The 19,257-nt window shown below is 39.0% G+C and overlaps 1 protein-coding gene across 2 annotated transcripts in view; it reads left to right on the forward strand.

Annotated features, from left to right (window-relative positions):
• Window positions 1-8,328: 8,328 nt before the first annotated feature.
• NHSL1 (NHS like 1) overlaps window positions 8,329-19,257 on the forward strand; it is a 163,030-nt gene continuing 152,101 nt past the window's right edge. Inside the window, exon 1 of one of the 2 annotated variants that reach the window (XM_039322966.1) lies at window positions 8,329-10,469. In XM_039322966.1, the coding sequence (XP_039178900.1) occupies window positions 10,142-10,469 (328 nt within the window). In that variant the 5' untranslated portion in view covers window positions 8,329-10,141. The remainder of the gene's footprint in view (window positions 10,470-19,257) is intronic. The other variant, XM_039322947.1, reaches the window with a different exon arrangement.

Here is a 19,257-nt window from a genome sequence, read left to right on the forward strand (position 1 = left end):
ACAGAAACCCAAAGCACTAGAATGGCCAGCATCCTACTGCTTTTAGTAGGATGCGTTACTTCATAGCTCCATCATCTCCCAGCTACAATAGATGCTGCCGATGGGAATTTTAAGCTAGCGGGAGCCAGGTTGGGGAAGAAGATTGTCGTGAGGAAGGGCAGACATTGCTCTCTTTTTCCAACTGGGGCAATGAATGCAATCCCAAATATCTCCCTTATCCCTTTTTTCTCCTCCCCTCCCCCCTCAATTTTTTAACATTGAATTCAGTTTGATGGCAAAAACTTCCAAAAGTATTTCTGCAATAATGCAGTGGATGGGGGTACTCGTATACAAGAACTTTTTTTCTTGCATAATTTTAACTGCTGTAAATTTCCCACAGTCCTGGTTATCTGGTGGTATATACATTTAGTAAAAACAAGTTGTTATAAGCCAGTCACTTTTTTTAAAAAAGGAAGGTGACATAAATAAGAACAGATGTGGCTAGATTCATCCATCTTCTACACTGGCAAGACAGTGAATTACCAATTTGCCCAATTCAATATTTATTCTGTTACAGACTCAAAGGATTTGTACTGGCCAGTGATTGCAATTTGATGGTGATTGCAGTTTTCTGGGAAAATCAACAGAGTCTTTGTACTTGGAATAGTGGCAGATCAAAATCCAATCTAAATGGATTGCCTCTTTCAAGGGACCTCAATATGCCAAATGACCTACATACATGAATGACCAAATTAAGTCTGTTAAAGTATCTTCCACAGTTTGTTCTTATGGCACTACTCACAAAGGCAATACTCCTCTTGGGATCTAGCACAAGATGAAGTACAAATTGTGTCCAGGAGTGGCATAACATGATACCTGCTTTTGAAGTTATGCAGAAAACATACCAAAAATGACACATGCACAGATACCTGTACCACATTTTCTTCCACAATACTGTAGGCAACTTTACATTGAGTGCCATTCTACCTTCCTACATGTGTGATTGCATTATGCCTCCTGTTGACTGAGAAGCCTGAAAAATAGCTGATATATTTAGTATATATTTAGTATATGCTATCTCTGGAGGTAATTAATGGTGTAAAGACACCTCCATCAATCGCCATGGAATTTCCAGCAACAAATAGAGTTCTGAAAAACAAAAGGCATTGAACTCTTATACAGTGCAGAAATCCCATTTCACCAAATCATTCATGATTTACCATAAATGTGAACTCTCTGCAAACTGTTTGATATTCATACTTAACTGCACATCTCAACCATTATGGTTGTTCCCACTAGGGAACTTCCCAGTTGAGACTGGTGCACAACTTCATGGCAAGTGACCAGTCCCCACATTATTATAGTTGTGTCCTCCATTCTAGCTTGTAAAGTTTTGTTGCAACTGTGGACCTTAGGAATTGTCATATTGAAGTAACAATTGCATAATAGGAAGTGGGGGAGTCAAAACTAGTCATGTTAATGGTTGAGGGGAATTTGCACAACAATGCTTTGTACAGTCACATCAACATTTGTACAACCTCCTTTTCTCATTTTGTTCAAAGTGTATAAAGGGAAATATAATCCCTGGTACCATGTTTTGCTTGCATGGCTTTTTATTTCCTATTATGGAAGATGGGCTGTGGTTATCCATTCTATACATCTACTCATAGCTTGACAATAATTTTATGTGTATACAGATGTCCCTAGACAATTGCAAACCGCTGTGTTTATGAATACTTGGAAGAAAACATGTGTATGACCCAGATATTCATGCACTGTCAAAAGAACAGCTGGTGAGGGGATTCCTGCCAATTTGTGGAGGGAAAACCCTGTAGAAAACCATAGGCAGCCAGAAGGACAGTGATTAAAATTAATGTAACAGAAAACCAAAAAAATATTATTGTTTGTTTCCTTCACTGCAGTCTTTGTGGTTGCTGCTCCCCCCGCTTCCATCTTAGACTATTTTATCAATGCATTAGTTACTGTTGTATTCTTGGTGTGCTGCCAAATGCTGCTTTGAATTTGTGTTATTGTGTTTGTGGAACTGCCACATTTGCAGAGACAGAACTGTGACCTGAATGGAGAAAAAATACTGAAAATGGGTTTGCTATGTAGCAGATTCTTTTCCTGTAATTAAATGAAGGGAGCAAACTTATCCAGGGTTTTAATGCTCTGTCATACCCCCCAATCTACTGGAGAGCAGCATGCACTGTTCTAGGCTAGGGCCCTTCAAGGAATTCAAAATTATTCCTTTAAACAATCTTCCTCCAATTTCATCTCTTGTTTTTGAGCAAGACAGATCAAACAAAGACCGAAAAAGACATTCTAGAGTAGAATGCAGGGAATAGGGACATACTGTTCCAGGCCTTAGGTTACTGACCAGTATAACACACGCATGCAGAGAGTCTGCATTCCTGCAACAAAGAAAGTTATAAAACAGGTGCTTGAAGCACATAAGCAGTTCAGTTGTTAAAAAAACCAACCCACTACTGTACTTTCCAGTGACTCACTGCAGGAACCAGTATAATATTGATGAATACACCTAGTTTAAAGTTCCATTAACTGTTGCTGCACGGGAAAAGTTGAACTGCATTCCACTTAAAGCAATTTAAATAAACATTTACTCACAGAGACAATGTATGCAACTGAAGAATTATCTTTGTATTTATTTCAGTTTAAGTTGCATTGGTGCCATCTTTGTGGAATACCTATGAAAAGCTTATACAATATTAGTTAATAGAAAATTGAATATGGGTCAGCAGTGTGTTGTAGTTTTAAAAAAGAAAAATCCAATTTAACAGAATAACAGAGTTGGAAGGACCTTGGACCTTATAGTCCAAGTCCCTGCTCAGGCAGGAAACCCTACTATTTCCAACAAATGGTTGTCCAATCTCTTCTTAAAACCCCAAGTGTTGGAGTACTCACAACCTCTGGAGGCAAATCATTCCACTGAGTACTGTCAGGAAATTTCTCCTTAGTTCTAAATTAGTTCTCTCCTTGATTAGTTTTATCCATTGCTTCTTGTCTTGCCTTTAGGTGCTTTGGAGAATAGGTAGACCCCTTCTTCTTTGTGGCAGTTACTTAGATATTGGAACACTGCTATCATGTCATCCCTAGTCCTCTTTTCATTAAACTAGTCATAATCAATTCCTGCAACCATTCTTCATGTATTTTAGCCTCCAGTCCCCTAATCGTCTTTGTTACTCTTCTCTATACTCTTTCTAGAGCAGTGGTTCTCAACCTTTTTAATGCTGTGACCCCCAACCGGTCGTAAGTCAAGGACTACTCAACCGGTCGTAAGTCGAGGACTACTCAACTGGTGCAGCACCATTTGCAGAATGGGACTTTTGGCGGGCTCAGCAGGGCAGAGACAGCCTGGACAATTCCTATTGGCTTTTGAAAGCCAACAGAATTAGACTATTCAAGAGAGTCTATTCTATTGGCTTTCAAAAGCCAATAGAATAAAAGGGAGAAGCACAGCTAAGGAAAAGGGGGGGAAAATGGCGGACTGCATTGTTTGGCAACCCCCATGAAATGGTCGTTCAACCCCAAATGGGGTCCCGACCCACAGGTTGAGAACCACTGTTCTAGAGTCTCAACATCTTTTTTATATTGTAGCGACCGAAACCAGATGCAGTATTCCAAGTGTGATCTCAACAAGGCATTATAAGGTACTAACTTTATACTAACACGTCACATGCTCTTTTTCATAGCCTGAATTTTAGGTTTCCTTCACAGAAAGATAATACTATGGTGACCAGTAATGTTATACCATTATCTCACCAAAGCAGTTTGGTGACAGGTTTTTTTGTCTGCCTCATATGAGGGGAGCATGAAGATGCTCCTCCTTGTGCCTGTCTGGATGGAATGTGTCTCTGTCCTTTGGGCATGCACACACCAGAGCAACTTAATCCCTCTCAGAAAATTGGATGAAGTGTCATGCATAGAGCATGGATGCCTTATGTATGAAAACTGGCCTGGCAACCTATATTGGTATAGAGCAGGTAAAACAGAAAAAGAGGAAGAGAGGGAGGGAAAGGCAATGGCTGCAATTTGGGGTCCTGGAACCACTTTTATATCGCTGGGTTGGCCTGAATTAATATTATTATGGTTCATCGCACAGTCAGCCAAAAGTTTAGATAAATTTGGCATTTTTGTCTACCTATCAAGTCCTTTCCAAAGACCTGGGTAGGCAGATATTAAATGTATCATGGCAGAAAATAAGCTGTTCCTAGTAAAATTGTCTTTTGCAGTTGACTGATGGTGGATTTGTCAATGCCAATAGTGTTCAAGTGGTGATACAGATGTTTGGGGATTGCACTCAAAGCATCTATTACTATTGGCACTACCTTTGCTTTATTTTGCCATAGTTGTTACTATTTCTGTTTGCAGGTCTTTGTATTTTGTTGTCTTCTCCAGTTCTTTCTTTTCCTTTCTCCAGATACTGCCACGTCCACTATGCAGACTTTTTTTCCTTTCTTATTGACAGTTGTTAAGTCTGGGTATGTGGTGGGTGCCTGTCTGTTTGAATTCTAAAGTCCCGGAGCAATTTAATTTCTTTATTTTCTATTACCTCTGATGGTTACACCAGTTCTTGCTTGCAGACAAATAATATTTCTTGCAGATCTTCCAATGCCCTTTTGTCTTGCCATTGTTTATAGGCAGTCTGGGCAAACTTTTTCCAGCAGCTATCAAGGTGATCCACTGTTTCTTCAGCTTCTTCACTGAGTTGACATTTGCTGTACATTGCTATCTTCTCAATTCTGGCTTTGTATGCATTTGTTCTTAAGGATCAATCTTATCCAGTCAGAATTAGCCCCTCTGTCTCTTTCTTCAATTTTCCTGCTTTTAGCCATTGCCAGGTCTTGATGTTATCTGCTTTGCCTGCTATTAGTTTATGTACTAGCCTTGTAATACTTTGCCTTGCCATGTCTCTTTTTCTATTTTTCCTTTGCTTTTCTTATAGACTAGTTTTGTCTTTTCAGTACTCAGTAAGTCTTCATCGTATACTAGGTTTATCTTCTTCACTGTGCTTCAGATATTCTTCCGATGCCGTTTTTCTTTTTAAACTGACTGGTGTACTTGCAAATACTCAAAATGTCTAATTATAAACTGTAGCTAGAAAGCATACATTTTCCTGCCAACTGGCATGATGTGTGGTACTCATCATGTTTTTAGTGAACTGTAAATGTTCACTGCATCAAGATGTTTTCCTATGACAGCTCTGCCTCAAAATGGCTGTACCTTGTGCAATTCCCATTCCGTGCAATTGATCTTATGTGGGAGATATAAGATATCCACGCCCATTTATTTTCCTTGGCAAGTAGAGTCTATCAACGTTGCTTTGTGGGTGAAGGGCATGATTCATTGTTGTTGTTTTGATCTTCTAATCCAGGACTTTTTATTCTACTTGAGTCCATTTCAATATTCCAATTGTGTGTCTAATGACGAATTGACCAGGTGTTAATTACCTTGATGGTAATTCCTCCACTCTGTTTGGATTTTAAGATCTTCTTCACTTTTATAATGTATTCACTTGTAACCTCCTTCTTGACTTCAGTGTGCTTGATGTCATCAGCTTGAAGGATGCCCAGGTGTTTGTAGTGTTTGTCTTTATCCAGACTCTTGATGTTATTTCTGTAGGGCATCTTGATTCACTCACTGTTTCCCCCTGTTGATGGTGAGAGTGGCACATTTGTCCAGTCCAAATAGATGTTCCAGTGAATCATTTTGGTGACTATGTTATATTGTTGTTTATAATCAGCTTGTGATCGCATGAGCAGTATATATGGTATGTTGTTCCTTCTGCCTCTTTGCACAATCTGCAATTTGAATCATTTGATGAGTTTTTTATGTTGGCCTTTACTAATTGTCATTCTCTTTCTCCTCCTCCTTCCTCCTCCCCTGGTCCTCCCTCTCTTTCCTCCTCCTCTTCCCTCCTTCTTCCTCCCTTCTCCCCTCTTCTGCGTTTAGAATTTGGGTTGGAATCACTGAAAATATCAAGACAAATTGCTACCCTGTTCTCAATGATAGCAAGGATTGGCTGTCCTTGTTGTGACACCCCATGACTAGGACTATCTTCACCACAACATATGGCTACAAAATGTATTTTACAACAATTAATCATTTAGTGATGACTAAATGCCAGGAGGATATAAGAACAGTGTGCTCATTTTTCCACTTAATTTGCTATGAGTACACTTTCTCATTAATCTATTTTTTCTTATTAAATTAGTTCATTTTTAGTAACTTTAAATCAGCTATCTGCATCTCTCCCTCTAGTTTGAAATCTGACATTTTAAGATTTTGGTGGTATAATTTATATCTGGAGGAGGAACCCAGCACCAGACTATAGGAGGATAACAGACATTATTTGGTAGTTTACTATACTGGTATGCTGTCCATTCCCAGATTTTTTTAGGAGAATAATATTTTTTTAAACAATTGAAATGTCAAATAGGTACAAAAACAAAACTCATATAAATATACCAAAGATACTGCAGGCATTGCCTCTGTTTTACAAAGCCTTATCCTGTGGTGAAAGGAAAAGTTTTTTTTTTCTAGTTTCTTGAAGCACAGGATGGATAAAGCCTACTGAATCTTGTGAAGGAGTTCCAGAAGATGGAGATGTTGGTGAAAAGAAAACTTGCTTCTGTCTCCCTCTGATGACAATTGCCAAGGAAGGAAGCCTGGAGATTGTTGGCCATATGATACCTATTTGGACAAGGAGGTGAATGGGCAGACAAGATAGCCTCTGAAATAATCAAGACTGGAGCCAAGTAGGACCTTCGAAGCGACAACCAGCACTTTGAATCACATTCAGAACCCAATGGCAGCCAATGGGGCTTCTAAAGCAAAGGGTAGGGTGGGGTGTCATCCAAATATATCAGGGCATACCTGAGCTGATGGATTCTACCTGTACCTTTGGAATGTTCTTCAAGGGCAACCCATGTAGAATGCATTAGAGAAATCCAACTGAGAAGTGATAAAGTATGAGTGATCATGAACCTGCCTTTCTGATCCAAGGATAGTTATAAGTGGTGCACCGGATGGAACTAGGCAAAACTCCTATTTAGCTGCCGGTTGTACTCATTGCCATGAGTCTAGGGCTTCCAGATTGTGGACCATCTCCAAGTGGGGTAATAGAACCCCATTCAGAGAGAAAGGTGCCATTTCTGTGGAATTGTTAGATCCACAAATCCAAAGCCAATCCATCTTGGAAGGATCCGAGTTTATTCCTCCTGGCCCTGAGAGCCTCCAGGCACTTCATCAGCATCATCAGATAATGATGAGTGCCCTTTGGCCATCTAGGGGCTCGTACTAAGTATTTTTCGGGCCTTCTAAAGTAATTTGGATGACACTATACCAGTTCAGTGCTACCCTAAATTTCCAGCCGTGTAGCCCTAGTCTGAAGCTGTGCAAGATCTTTGAGTTGTCTATTCTTGCTCTACTAATTATCTATGACCCCTAGGCCCTAATTTAATGCTGGTGTATGCCGGATCATCTAATCCAACTATAATGACCACCTGAGCCATTATTCAGGAAGAATGTAATTAGCTGACATGTAATTAAAACTTGGTTGGATAAAATGGCAGGTGTAATTCTTTTCTATGTGCATTCACTGGTTATTAAGTAGCACCAAGCTTGAACTGAATGTCCTTTATAAATGATTTCTTCTTCATGGTTAGATGTTCTAAGTAACAAACACCTGGTTTTGAATGTTTAAACTCAAGATTGGGCAGGGATTCTAACATCTGCTCTGTAGCCTAACAGTTCCCCTGCCTGAAGTACGGGAGATAGACAAGCATACACATGTTTGCAGAAATACCTAAAGTAGGAACAGAAGTTTTTAGTGATTACAGCTAAAGTAACACCAATGCATTTTTCTTTTGTATGTGCCTGTAGCTTATAATTGTATTTTATGACATTGAGAAACTTAATCAGATTTAGAAAATCCTTGTAATTGAATAACTGTGGAGCCAGAAAGATATAGAAAATATTATGCATGACTAATATGAGTGAGCTAACACCATTCTAGGCAACACAAGAGGTTGAAGTATTTTTATGAATGTACTTTACTTCCAGAAGACGTGAGCAAACTATTTTTTTTTAAAAGAATAACAGTTCTATTCCTCTGACGGTACAGTTGTTAAAATGCAACATTGCAGGCTAATTCTGCCCACAGCCAGGAGTTTGTTCTTGACTGGCTCAAGGTTGACTCAGCCTTCCATCTTTCCGAGATCAGTAAAATTACCCAGATTGTTGGGGCAATATGCTGACTCTTTAAACTGCCCAGAGAGTGCTATAAAGCCTATGGGGCAGTATATACATAAGTCTTAAGTGCTATTGCTATGTCTGCTATATAGATACTTGTTTTCTTTCCAAGTGTATCAGCCAGATGGTCTCACGATTCAGAGGTTTTACTTAAAATGCCCCTATTTTCAGCAAGCTAAGGCACTACAAGAAATAACATATGGTTAGTATTTATTTATAAAAGTTATTGGCCACCAATCTTATCACAAGGTAACTCTGGACAAGTTAGTATGCATCTAGCCCTTAGAGATATCCCACAAACCTCAAGATTTATGGAAAAAACCAATTATCAATGAATAGTATAAGAAATTCTCCCTAAATAGTTTGCCACATATCAGTCCAAATGAGCATGTGACATGCATGACATATACTAGAATGTCACCTGAATAAAAGATCAAAAGAGATACCAATATTGACTCTCATTGAGACAAAATTGACCACAATTTAGCTCCCAGGGTTCTAGTGCTATGGAAAAAAGTCTTATCTTTTGGCTAGGAATATAGATAAATGGAAGATCCTCTGTGCGTGAGGGGTCAAGAAGTTCATCATGTTGCTTTGGGCCACTATTTTCTCTAAATTCAAACTACCTCAGAGAGTTGTTGTTGCAGAGCATAAGAGGAGAGAACCCTAGATGCTCTGCCTTCTATTCCTGATTGAAAAATGGGATATAAAACTACCTCGCAAGGTTGTTGTTGCAGAGCATAACAGAAGATGCTCTGCTTTCCATTCCTGATTGAAAAATGGGATATAAAAGTAATAAATAAATGAGTGTTGCAAGAAAAAGGATCAGGGAGCCCACCCTTAAAACCGCCACAGCAATGCCATTAGGGATTCAGTCCATTTTACCAAAAGGTCCCAGAAAAATCCAATTCCCCATTTATACTCTTGTTCTCCTACCCTTAGCGTAAGACCGCTTCTGTGAAAAAGAACGGGCATTGGAGACCTAAATAATAAGGCCGAGGCTCTCCTGGGCCCTTAAAATAGGTGAAAAGGGTGGCAGCTGTAAAGGGACGGCTCCGCTGGGCAGCTCAGAGTGAAGAGGAGGAAGTTCATTTTTGAGGCAAAGAGCCCGGGAAGATTCCTCGGCCGAAAGAAATGAACTGAGCCAAAGCTGAGATTCGCTGACCTCCAGCGGCAGAAAGAGTTAATACGAAGGCGGAGAAAGAGGCGCTCCACCTTCGGCTGGCTGGGGGCAAGGAGTAACTCAGGCAGGGAGAGCCACAGGTAGGCGGCGGCCTTGATTGTTGTTATTGGGATTGCTTAAAGCACTCGCGCCAGGTTTCTGGTGAGACGGATCGTCTTGCTCCCGTCCCCGTCTTGTCGGTTTCCCAGGGCGGAAGAGCGGCTGTTTCGGGAAAGCAACAAGAGGGGGATCCCAGGTGACCGGGCGAGGGGTTCAAGCGCCTTCGGGGTCCGCCGAGCAGAGCCCTCCCCTTTTCTTTCCAGCCCGCTTCCTCGTTGACTTCCAAGAACATCAGTTCTCCCTCCGGTTTTTCTGTTCGGAGCTGCCCGGCAGCGGCGCAAAGCTCTGGATTCCTCTCGCCCCCCCCCCCCTCCGCCACGCTCCGCTCTTGCAGCGCCTTTTCGGCTAAGCGGCGGGGCAAGCGAACCAACTCTTTCCAAACGCTGGCATCGGCGCAATGTACCTGTGGCGATTCCCCTGCGGGCCCTGGGCTAACGGGGCTGGCGGCCACGCGAGCTCTTTGCTCCGGCCTTTTTAATAACAAACGGCGAGGAGAAGAAGAAGAAAAAGGAAAGCTCGGCCTTCTTTGGGAAGAGGACCCAGCGCGAAGCTTTCGCTTGGGTTGGATGCGTGTTGCTTTCCGCCCAGAGAAGCGGAAGCCCAACGATGCCTTTTCCTCTGAGGACCGTGGCGCCCCTCAAGCTCTGCCGCTTGGAAGAGGGCGCCGCCGCCGTCGTTCAGAGGGACAAAGACGGGCACGCCAGGCGGAGCGGCGCGGGGCTTCGCCTCTTCGACTCTTTGGAAGAAGTCTGCTCCCGCTCGCTGGTCTCCCTCCTCTGGCAGCTCTCTGATCTCTCCCGCTGGGCCAGCGACATCTTCAGCGGGATCCAGAGCGAAGCCGACAGCCTCGGGCGCCGGAGCGTCCGGCTCCAGTGCCGCCTGGAGTCCCTCAAAGCTCTCGCCGGTTGCTTGGATCACCGCAAAGTCAAAGTCCGTAAGTCTCTAGCTGTGACTGCGTTTGGCGGGCGAGCTAGTCGGACTGCTTGGCTGGAGGGCCACTCGCAGCGGCTGCGGGATGGGGAGGGGTGTGAGTGAGTGAGTGTCTGCCTGCCGCCCGGGAAAGAAGGGAGATTTGGGCTGATGGAAATGTTTGAAGTTTCCAAAGGAGCAAAAGTTCCCCTCGCTATCCGTTGGACCAACGGAATACCCAACCCTCCCCCCTCCACTCGCGAATGAAAACGGGGCCGTCTCCTCTTCCCGTCCAAACCGGAGCTCGGTTCTGGACCGGGGGCTGGTGGTTCTGAGCGGGTTGCACGAAAGAGTTTAGCGGTTATTGCAATAGGTACAGGCTCCACGGGTTGGGCCACATTGTTGAAATGCTGCTTTGCCTCTCCCAAACAGGGATCCTTGCGAATCCAGTTCTCAAAACAAAGCCTCGGGTTTCTTCCTTTTCTAGGTAGTGGTTAGCCGAACAATTGGCCACTTAGGAACCCTCCGTGACAGTGCACGACACATGTGTTTGGCCTGCGTGCGCTGAAATACAGATGTGTGGCCATCAGATGGGATTATTTCCTTCTGGATTGCATGCCTAAAATTCCAGAAAGGTGTGAAGCAGGCTTGGGATTAGGTCCCAGGCTGTAAAAAGTTTTCTCGAGATAAGAGAAAACCTTCCACATCTATGTTTCTTCGTGCATGTTTTTATAAACAGGACAGTAAAGAGGGGAAAAAATGGGAACACTAAGAACTTAAGTTGAAAAAAATATTTCTGGGACACTCTGAAAGATTTCTTTACAATGTCATTAGTTAACTTCTCCCATGGAAACATGAGATTATCTGACTGAATTTGTTCAGATGAAAGCTATTTGATAATACTAAACTCTAGAAATGGTCTCTTCCATGGGTCCCTTAATTAAGTAAATTTGAATATTATACATTTTTTTGAAAATAATGCATATAAGTTTATAGAAGCCCTATTAAAAGTGATGTGTTATTATAAAATCTGTTGGTGTCCCTTATAAAAGTCATTCAAACAGAGATTGGCTTTGGATGACACTGATAGACACTTGAATTATCAAACCCTCATTGAAGAGATATTGAAACATGATAAACATTCAAAAGCAAGTTTTAATTTAATTTTTAATAAAGTTTTTTTGATAAAGTTAATAAAGTTTAATAAAGTTTTAATTTAATTTTTTCTTCTGAACAATATTGTTCTTATGCCCAGAGTGTTTTTATGGATTTGACTTTAGTATTAGATGCACAAATGGTACCTTCAGGATGAAAAGCTTTTATCAATTTCATTTCATTTGGAAAGAAAAGGACATTCTTGCTAAACTGTAGATGTTATCAGAGTCATGTTGTTCCATAAGAACACAAAGCCAACACCCATGTGCACCAAAATAGCACAGAGGTGTCTCCTACTAAAGAAAGTTGTACAATAGCTTTTAAATGTTGCTGCAGAATATATGAAGTCCTAGGGCAGGAGTCTTCAAACTTGGCCCTTTTATGACCTGTGGACTTCAACTCCCAGAATTCCTCAGCCAGCGTGCCTGGCTGAGGAATTCTGGGAGTTGAAGTCCACAAGTCATAAAAGGGCCAAGTTTGAAGACCCCTGTCCTAGTGGGTCTAGGGCAGTGATGGCGAACCTATGGCACGGGTGCCAGAGGCAGCACTCAGAGCCCTCTCTGTGGGCACGTGCGTCGTCGCCCTAGTCCTAGGCCTTCAGCTGGGTTTTATAAAACCTTTTCGCTTTAGGCCTCCGCTGCCATGTGCAAAAAAAAAAAAAAAAAAAGGTTCAATCAGTCAATTTCAACTTCTCACAGGAAAAAAAAAGTTCTTGCAAAGTTGGAATTGATTGATTTAACTTTTTAGTCCTACCCAGTCTGCCGTTACCACTGCAGCCATGCCCACCCAATTGGCCACCTCCACCCAATTGGCCACCCCCACCCAATGGGCCACACCCACCTGGCACTCCACGATGCATAAGTGGGTTTTGGGTTGCAGTTTGGGCACTCAGTCTCTAAAAGGTTCGCCATCACTGGTCTAGGGAAAGTGTTTATGAGTGGTCCTTGGTACTCTCTCAGTTTGGTTGTTTTCTTGCAGATGTTTCATTAGACCAGCACTGATGATGTTACCTAGTTTGGGTAATGAAAGGTTTGCAAGAAAACAACCAAGCTGAAAGAATATCAAGGACTCCTCATTTCAGCCCTGAGCTACAAATGTTCTTTATTGGGAAGTGTTTATTTATGAGCATATATTGAGATCAACAATTGACACTTTTGGGGAGACCTTCTCCTTGACTGATGAGATAGTGGTTGGTAAAGATGGCATCTTCTGTGGTAGCAGCTATAACTGCTGCTAGAAAATTAGCCTAGCATCTGGCTAGTCTGTTTTTTGGAGAGCAGCTGAAGTCTGGTCTCCTGAGCCTTTAAAGCTAATTAAAGCAAAATTTGCTCTTGTCATTGGTTATTTACCTTTTACATAATAATCTGTTTCTGTTGTTTTATCCTTTGAAAATTGGAATCCACTTTGACTACTGTTCAAAGTGTGATGAGAATATTTTATAATGAACAAAATACATCTTTCTTTAAAATGTCCTTGCCTGAAAAATGTGAAGATTTTTTTTTCCTTAGGAGGGAATTCCTTAACTTTTGCTGAGTTATGTCACAGTATATCTTTCCTTAATTTTCCCATGGGTAAAATAATTCTAGTCTGGTATCTTTGCTCAACCTCAAAGTACTTTAAAGTTAGACAAAGGCGTCTAATCCTTAAGGGTATCTTTCTGGGAGAATACTGAATCAACAGTACACAAAAGTTATTTGACTTCAGCTTTCACTGGAGTCCACTCCAAGTGCTGGGAGTAAGCTCTAGTGAGTATAAGATGTTTAATTTCTCTTTATGCTTATGAAAGCATTGCTTTAACACTTCCCATTTTATTCCATCTGTCTAAACATGGAAGTGCTTTACTTTTTGCACAATATGTTCCTTTTTATTCACCCCCGCTGTCCGATTCAATTTTACTTACAATCTGTTCTAGTAAAGTAATTTGTTTTTATTTATAGTATGTGTTCAGCTTATTCAGAGATCCAAGGCTAAAAAAAAATTGCTGTCACATGATCTGTTCATTCTGAATTAAAAGGCTTCCATATAAATAATATACAGGTAATATTGGAATTGAACTTTAGGCATGGGCAATCTACCTTTGACTGTTTAAAATGAATGGAAACAAAGCCAGGGGAGGTATGCTTCTTTCCTTCTGTCTTTTCCTTATCCCAGGCCCTGTCATTGAAGGTTCAGAAGCATGTTATGATTTTTCCTCTGTATACTCACACACATCCTTTTCCCAGAAACTTTGTTAATTCTTTCATGGAGTGTTTGGAATTTCCTGCTGGCTCTCTGCAGTGAAATATTCTCTCGACCTCTCCTCTTTTTTCAGTTTTGCAGTTTGTCCCACTCTGCACAAAACAAGGCTTATAATGTATGATGTACAGACAATTCAGCAGAGTAGAGAAGCTTGTTTGTCAGCATTTCTGATGGGTATCAGTTTTCAGCTTTTATTTGGCACATTAGCCTTAGGAGAGTAATTGGGGTTCTTGTTTGCTTACACTAACCTTTTTGTTTCAATTCATATTTTTTTGTTTTAAGAAAATAAAACCCTTTTTAAATTCTGTCCACAATAGATCGTTCTGTTGATGTGATTTATATATATATATATATATATATATATATATATAATTTACAATATCTAAAGCTTATTCTTTCAACACTACATTCTATTTAGATTGGATCGCGAATAGTGTTCTGAGATTTCATTGAGGAATTGGGAAGCTATGCAATATTTTTTCCCTGGTTTGCGTTAAAAATTGCACAGGTATATAGAGCAGCTTTTCAGAGGGCTCATTAGCCCAAGAGTTTTCAATTTTTTTTTCAGGCCACAGAACCAATTAATTAAAAATATTTCCCGTGAGCCTCTGATCAAGAAGCATACTTTTAGTAGTGGAAGACTGCATGAACTTTTGGGGTTAGGGTATTGCCCTTGTTTTCTCATGGAACATCATCAAATGCTAAGGTTTTCAGTAACATAATTCAAATAATCCTGTGTTAGGTAACCAATATCTTTAGCAGAAGTTCGTGCTGATTGTTGAATTTTAAGCTTCTTGATAATATACAAGAAATAATAAGCAAGCACCTTAGCATATTAAGATGAAGTAATGATTTATGCACATAGCTTAATTTCTGCATATAATTCCGAGAACAAAAAAGAATTTACATTGTGCTAATTTATTTCATTTTGCTTTATACTTAGCAAAAATATTTAACAATTTCTGTAAAATTCTTTCCTATTTTTGTCAGCTTGGGCTTGCTAGTTTTTTCTTTCACGGTTTGCAGTATAAGTCGTTTTTGCCCCCTTCTCTTCAATTGTATCTGATGTTCAGAAACTGCCTGGACAACTCCCTGCATTTTTATTGGCAATGTTTTTCAGAAGTGGTTTGCCATTTCCTCTTTCCTAGGACTGGAAGAAAGTGACTGGTGAAGATTATCCAGCTTTCTTTGTGCCTAAGGTGGCCTGGAACTCACTATCTTCCAGTTTCTAGCCTGATGCCTTAACAATTAAACTGACACTCAGTATAAGTCCTATGCCATAAAGGATATTTGGAGATATAATATTTCCGGGAATTATGAAACCACTGAGATTTTTTTCCAGTTTTTTCAGAAGAAATGTTGGGAATATTTGACATGTATGCAGTATTTCATTTAATGTTATCCTTAGTGTTCTGAGTTCTTTTTGCTTCTTTTGAGAACGTTCAGTACAATATACATAACTTTGCTCATACAATTATAAAGTTTGCCATGCTTATTACATGCAAAAATATACACTGGTCACATAATAATTATGTCTAATAATTGAATTTACTTTTAAGATATTTTGAAATTTTCAATTTGGTGTTTCTTGATGCTGCTTCTGTCCTTTGAAGCCAGATCAAGGCAGATCTACCAACCTTTAAAAGAAAAAATAGCAAGAGGCCTGTTTTCAGGCAATGAACCAACCTACCTTCCTTCCTTCCTTCCTTCCTTCCTTCCTTCCTTCCTTCCTTCCTTCCTTCCTTCCTTCCTTCCTTCCTTCCTTCCTTCTTCAGTGGCATTTGTGGCAGAACTGCCTCTTGCCTTTGATTTGAGAGTCATATTGCATACAGGAATTATATTGCTCTGGTACTCTGAATAAAAAGATCCAGGAAAAAAGCACTTTGCATTATGGAGTTCCAGATAGGTAGTATATATCTACTGTTACATATTCTGAAGCATCTTTTGATTTTTGAATCTCAAGCACAGCACAGTCCTAATAAGATATATTTGGAATATAAAGGATAGCAATATACGATCACCCTGTTTTATTTCATCCATTATGCCAAACAAAACATTGCATTGGAATTTTTTCATCTTTCCCCATTTTTTCAAGTTTTGAAATTTTCAAGCTTTTTATTTTTTTTTCTGCAAGCCTTCATATCTCCCTATATATCTAATAGTTTCAAACTGCTATGCTATACAAAGTCATTTTGAATGGTAAACCTGAAGCAAAATTTTGCAAAATTTAATTTATAGTATGTACCATCAATGAAGGATGTATATATTTACCTTATTTCATGTAAAAGACCTTAGAAATGCCTTTAGAAATAAAAATGAATACAGGTAGTCCTCGATGTATGACCACAATTAAGCCCAATATTTCTGTTGCTAAGTGAATTTTGCTCCATTTTACAACCTTTCTGGTCATAGTTGTTAAGCAAATCAGCGCAGTTGTTCAATTAGTAACACAGTTGTTAAGTGAACTTGGCTTCCCCGTTGTGAAAAGGTCGCAAAAGGAAATTTCATAACCCGGAAAACTCCAACTGTCATAAATATGAATCAGTTGCCAGCATGCAAATTTTGAGCAAATGACCATGGGGATGCTGCAAGGGCTGTAAGTGTGAAAAATGGTCACTTTTTTTCAAGTGCTGTTGTAACTTTGAACGGTCACTAAATGAACTGTTGTAAGTTGAGGACTACCTGTACACCCATATATATTTTATTTGATCTTGGGGATCTTTTTTATGGTTGAGAAATGGAAAATGAAATTATAGGCATTGCTGAAAGTTAACACCAAATAAGATATAACAGTCATGGTTAGAAAAACTTTATAATCAGGACAAGTTTTATATATATGCTAGCACTTAGCATCCTATTTGTTTATTCAGAGGACTTGTTAGCCATTGAAAGAAAAGATTGTTTGTATTTTTTCCTTAAGAATAATGAATAATGAGTTTGAGTTCTCATCCAGAAATTGGAAGTAAAGAATGAAATCTACAAAAAAAATACCATATGAACTGAGAATTTAAAGATTTTTTTTTTTTAAATCTCTCCTTCCTGAAAAGCTTTGCAAGCCACTTGGAGGCTGTTTAACCAGAGCAGCATAAAAAGTATAGCTATAAACAAAAATAAAATCAAAATGAAATGTTTTCCTTGTATTTGAAGCCTGGAAAACTAGCAATTTACTGCATGCTAGGTAAGATAATATGCTTCTTCTGGATTTGTATAAAAACTGTCTGGCTTTGGTAAAAGTTAATGGTTTTCCTTTCTGATTCCCTTGACACATGGTATAATAAAATTGTTATAGATAAGGTAGAAGAGATTCTTTGTAGAAATTGCTAATTCCTTTCCCATTTATTCTGATGATTCATACAGTAGGGTGACTGCAGTTCATGTCTTCTCCAGAGCCATCCAGTGTTAGGAAGGAAATACTGTGCAGTGCAACTTGTGACTGTTTTTGTTTTGTTTGGGGTCAGCTGTTTCCGTGGGGGAACATCTCATTTGGCTCACTCACCTCCTGCTGCAACAAAGAAAAATACTCTGAAAGGGCTTTCCTGTGTATTAAAAAAAGAAACATATGAATGGAAGAATCTTCCATCCTTCACAGCACTTCCTGCCTTGAAAGAATTTGTTTGTAAAACATTGATTCAATATTGTAATCACTTCTGTGGCATATATAACACTGCAGGATTGTTCTAGCAGCTTTATTTTTCTTCTGTACCTATGCTTTTCCACAAGTGAATATCATAGTTGTCTTGTCCAGTTTTCTGAAGAAACATTGCCTGTCTTGTTAAGATGCGGTCTGAGCCATTGGAGCTTTTTAGGAACCAGATAAAAAAGGCAAAACAGCCTAATTTGATTCACTGGATGGTTTCAGCTGTTTATTCTTAAATCTTTACTAAACACCTAAGGTTCTACAGCTCAGACCAAAATTTTTCTCTTCTTTTACTTTATCACAAAATTACCTGAAAAACTGTCAAATTTCATTCAATAATTTACCTCAAGACTATTGCAATACTAGCAACAAAAGGTACACTGGAATTAATAAGTTGCAGCCATAATTCTGTAATTTAACAGAGAATAATAAAAAACAAGAATTTGTTTCAGAAGTTTAGCCTTTGCAGTATTAATGACATATTTTATAAGAAGTAAAAAAAATGCAGAAGGATTCATTAGAACATGAACCCTTTCCAACCAGAAATACACAAATCTTCGCTGTGCTAAAGCAAAATCTGTTTGAATAAGCAATGGATTTGCACATAAATAATTATTGTCTAAAATTTGATTTTTTTGTGTATAATATAGCCAAACATCCTTGTAATAAAATTTATCCTATTATCAATGCTTCTAATAATCTTCAAAAGAATAACTACATATAACGAACAATTAGCAATGATCAGATGTAGCTGTAAAAAATCTGCCTTAGTTTTGGCTAACAATTTCTGATTTATGTTCAGATCCGGCATGACTTGGAAAGAACTCTTTGATTTTTTTAAAAAGTAAATAATACCAACTGGAATATAAGAAAAATAACAGTAATTAACATCTTTCCTCTTCGGCAGTCTTGGAAAACAATACTATTCTTGTATCTGTTTTAATGTGTGGAAGTTCCCTATTGCAGCCATTGATTAAACTCGGTGCTTATTATAGTAATCATAATAATTTAATCTTGTCACAAAGCCATTTGCAGTTTTATAAGCCTCTTTGTTATATAAAAATGCATATAAAGTCCCTTTCAGTAAATGATTTATTATTTATTTAAAACATTTTGTTTTCTCATTACTAAAAGCAATTCCTTTAGAAGTCACTCTAATAGGTCTTTGACATTTTATACCACTGGTGGTATCACTTTTTTCCATGTGATTTAGCAGCTATATCTAGGAGACACAGAGATATATTGTAGAACTTTAATTTATGTACTGCATAATCTATCTACTGTAGTCTGTGCATCAGTTCTTCATTTCCAATAACTAATATATAAAGTTTGCAGAGAAAAAAATCTAAATATTTTGAGCTTGAAACCAAAAGTAGTATTAAAAGTCATTTCTTTATTTCATATTTGGTCAGTGAATATTTATTAATTATAAGGTATAAAAAGTGTGTGACATTTTTGGCTACTGTTGGCAAATTAGATGACTAATTACAACATTAATTAATGGGTGTAGGACTGTGGACTTGCAAGGCAGGCATAACAGGTAAGGTTTTATTTTCTGCTATGTCTTACTTGGAAAGGGATTAATTTCAAACGATAATGTTGTGTTTCTTAAAATTAGTAGTATTATACAATACTGTAGTATGGTACTTAAATGTAATCTGATACATGAAGAAATTGGCTATAGTGACAAATGTCCTTATTCCAGTCACTTTTAGTTTTGTAGTCAGTTTTTATTTTTGGCCATGGAGAAGTGCTTTTACAAAGTCAAATGCAGGAATGGATA

The sequence above is a fragment of the Crotalus tigris genome, unplaced genomic scaffold, assembly GCF_016545835.1.
Source record: "Crotalus tigris isolate CLP2741 ecotype Arizona unplaced genomic scaffold, ASM1654583v1 scf7180000017611.44802233496:7321179, whole genome shotgun sequence".
NCBI lineage: Eukaryota > Metazoa > Chordata > Lepidosauria > Squamata > Viperidae > Crotalus > Crotalus tigris.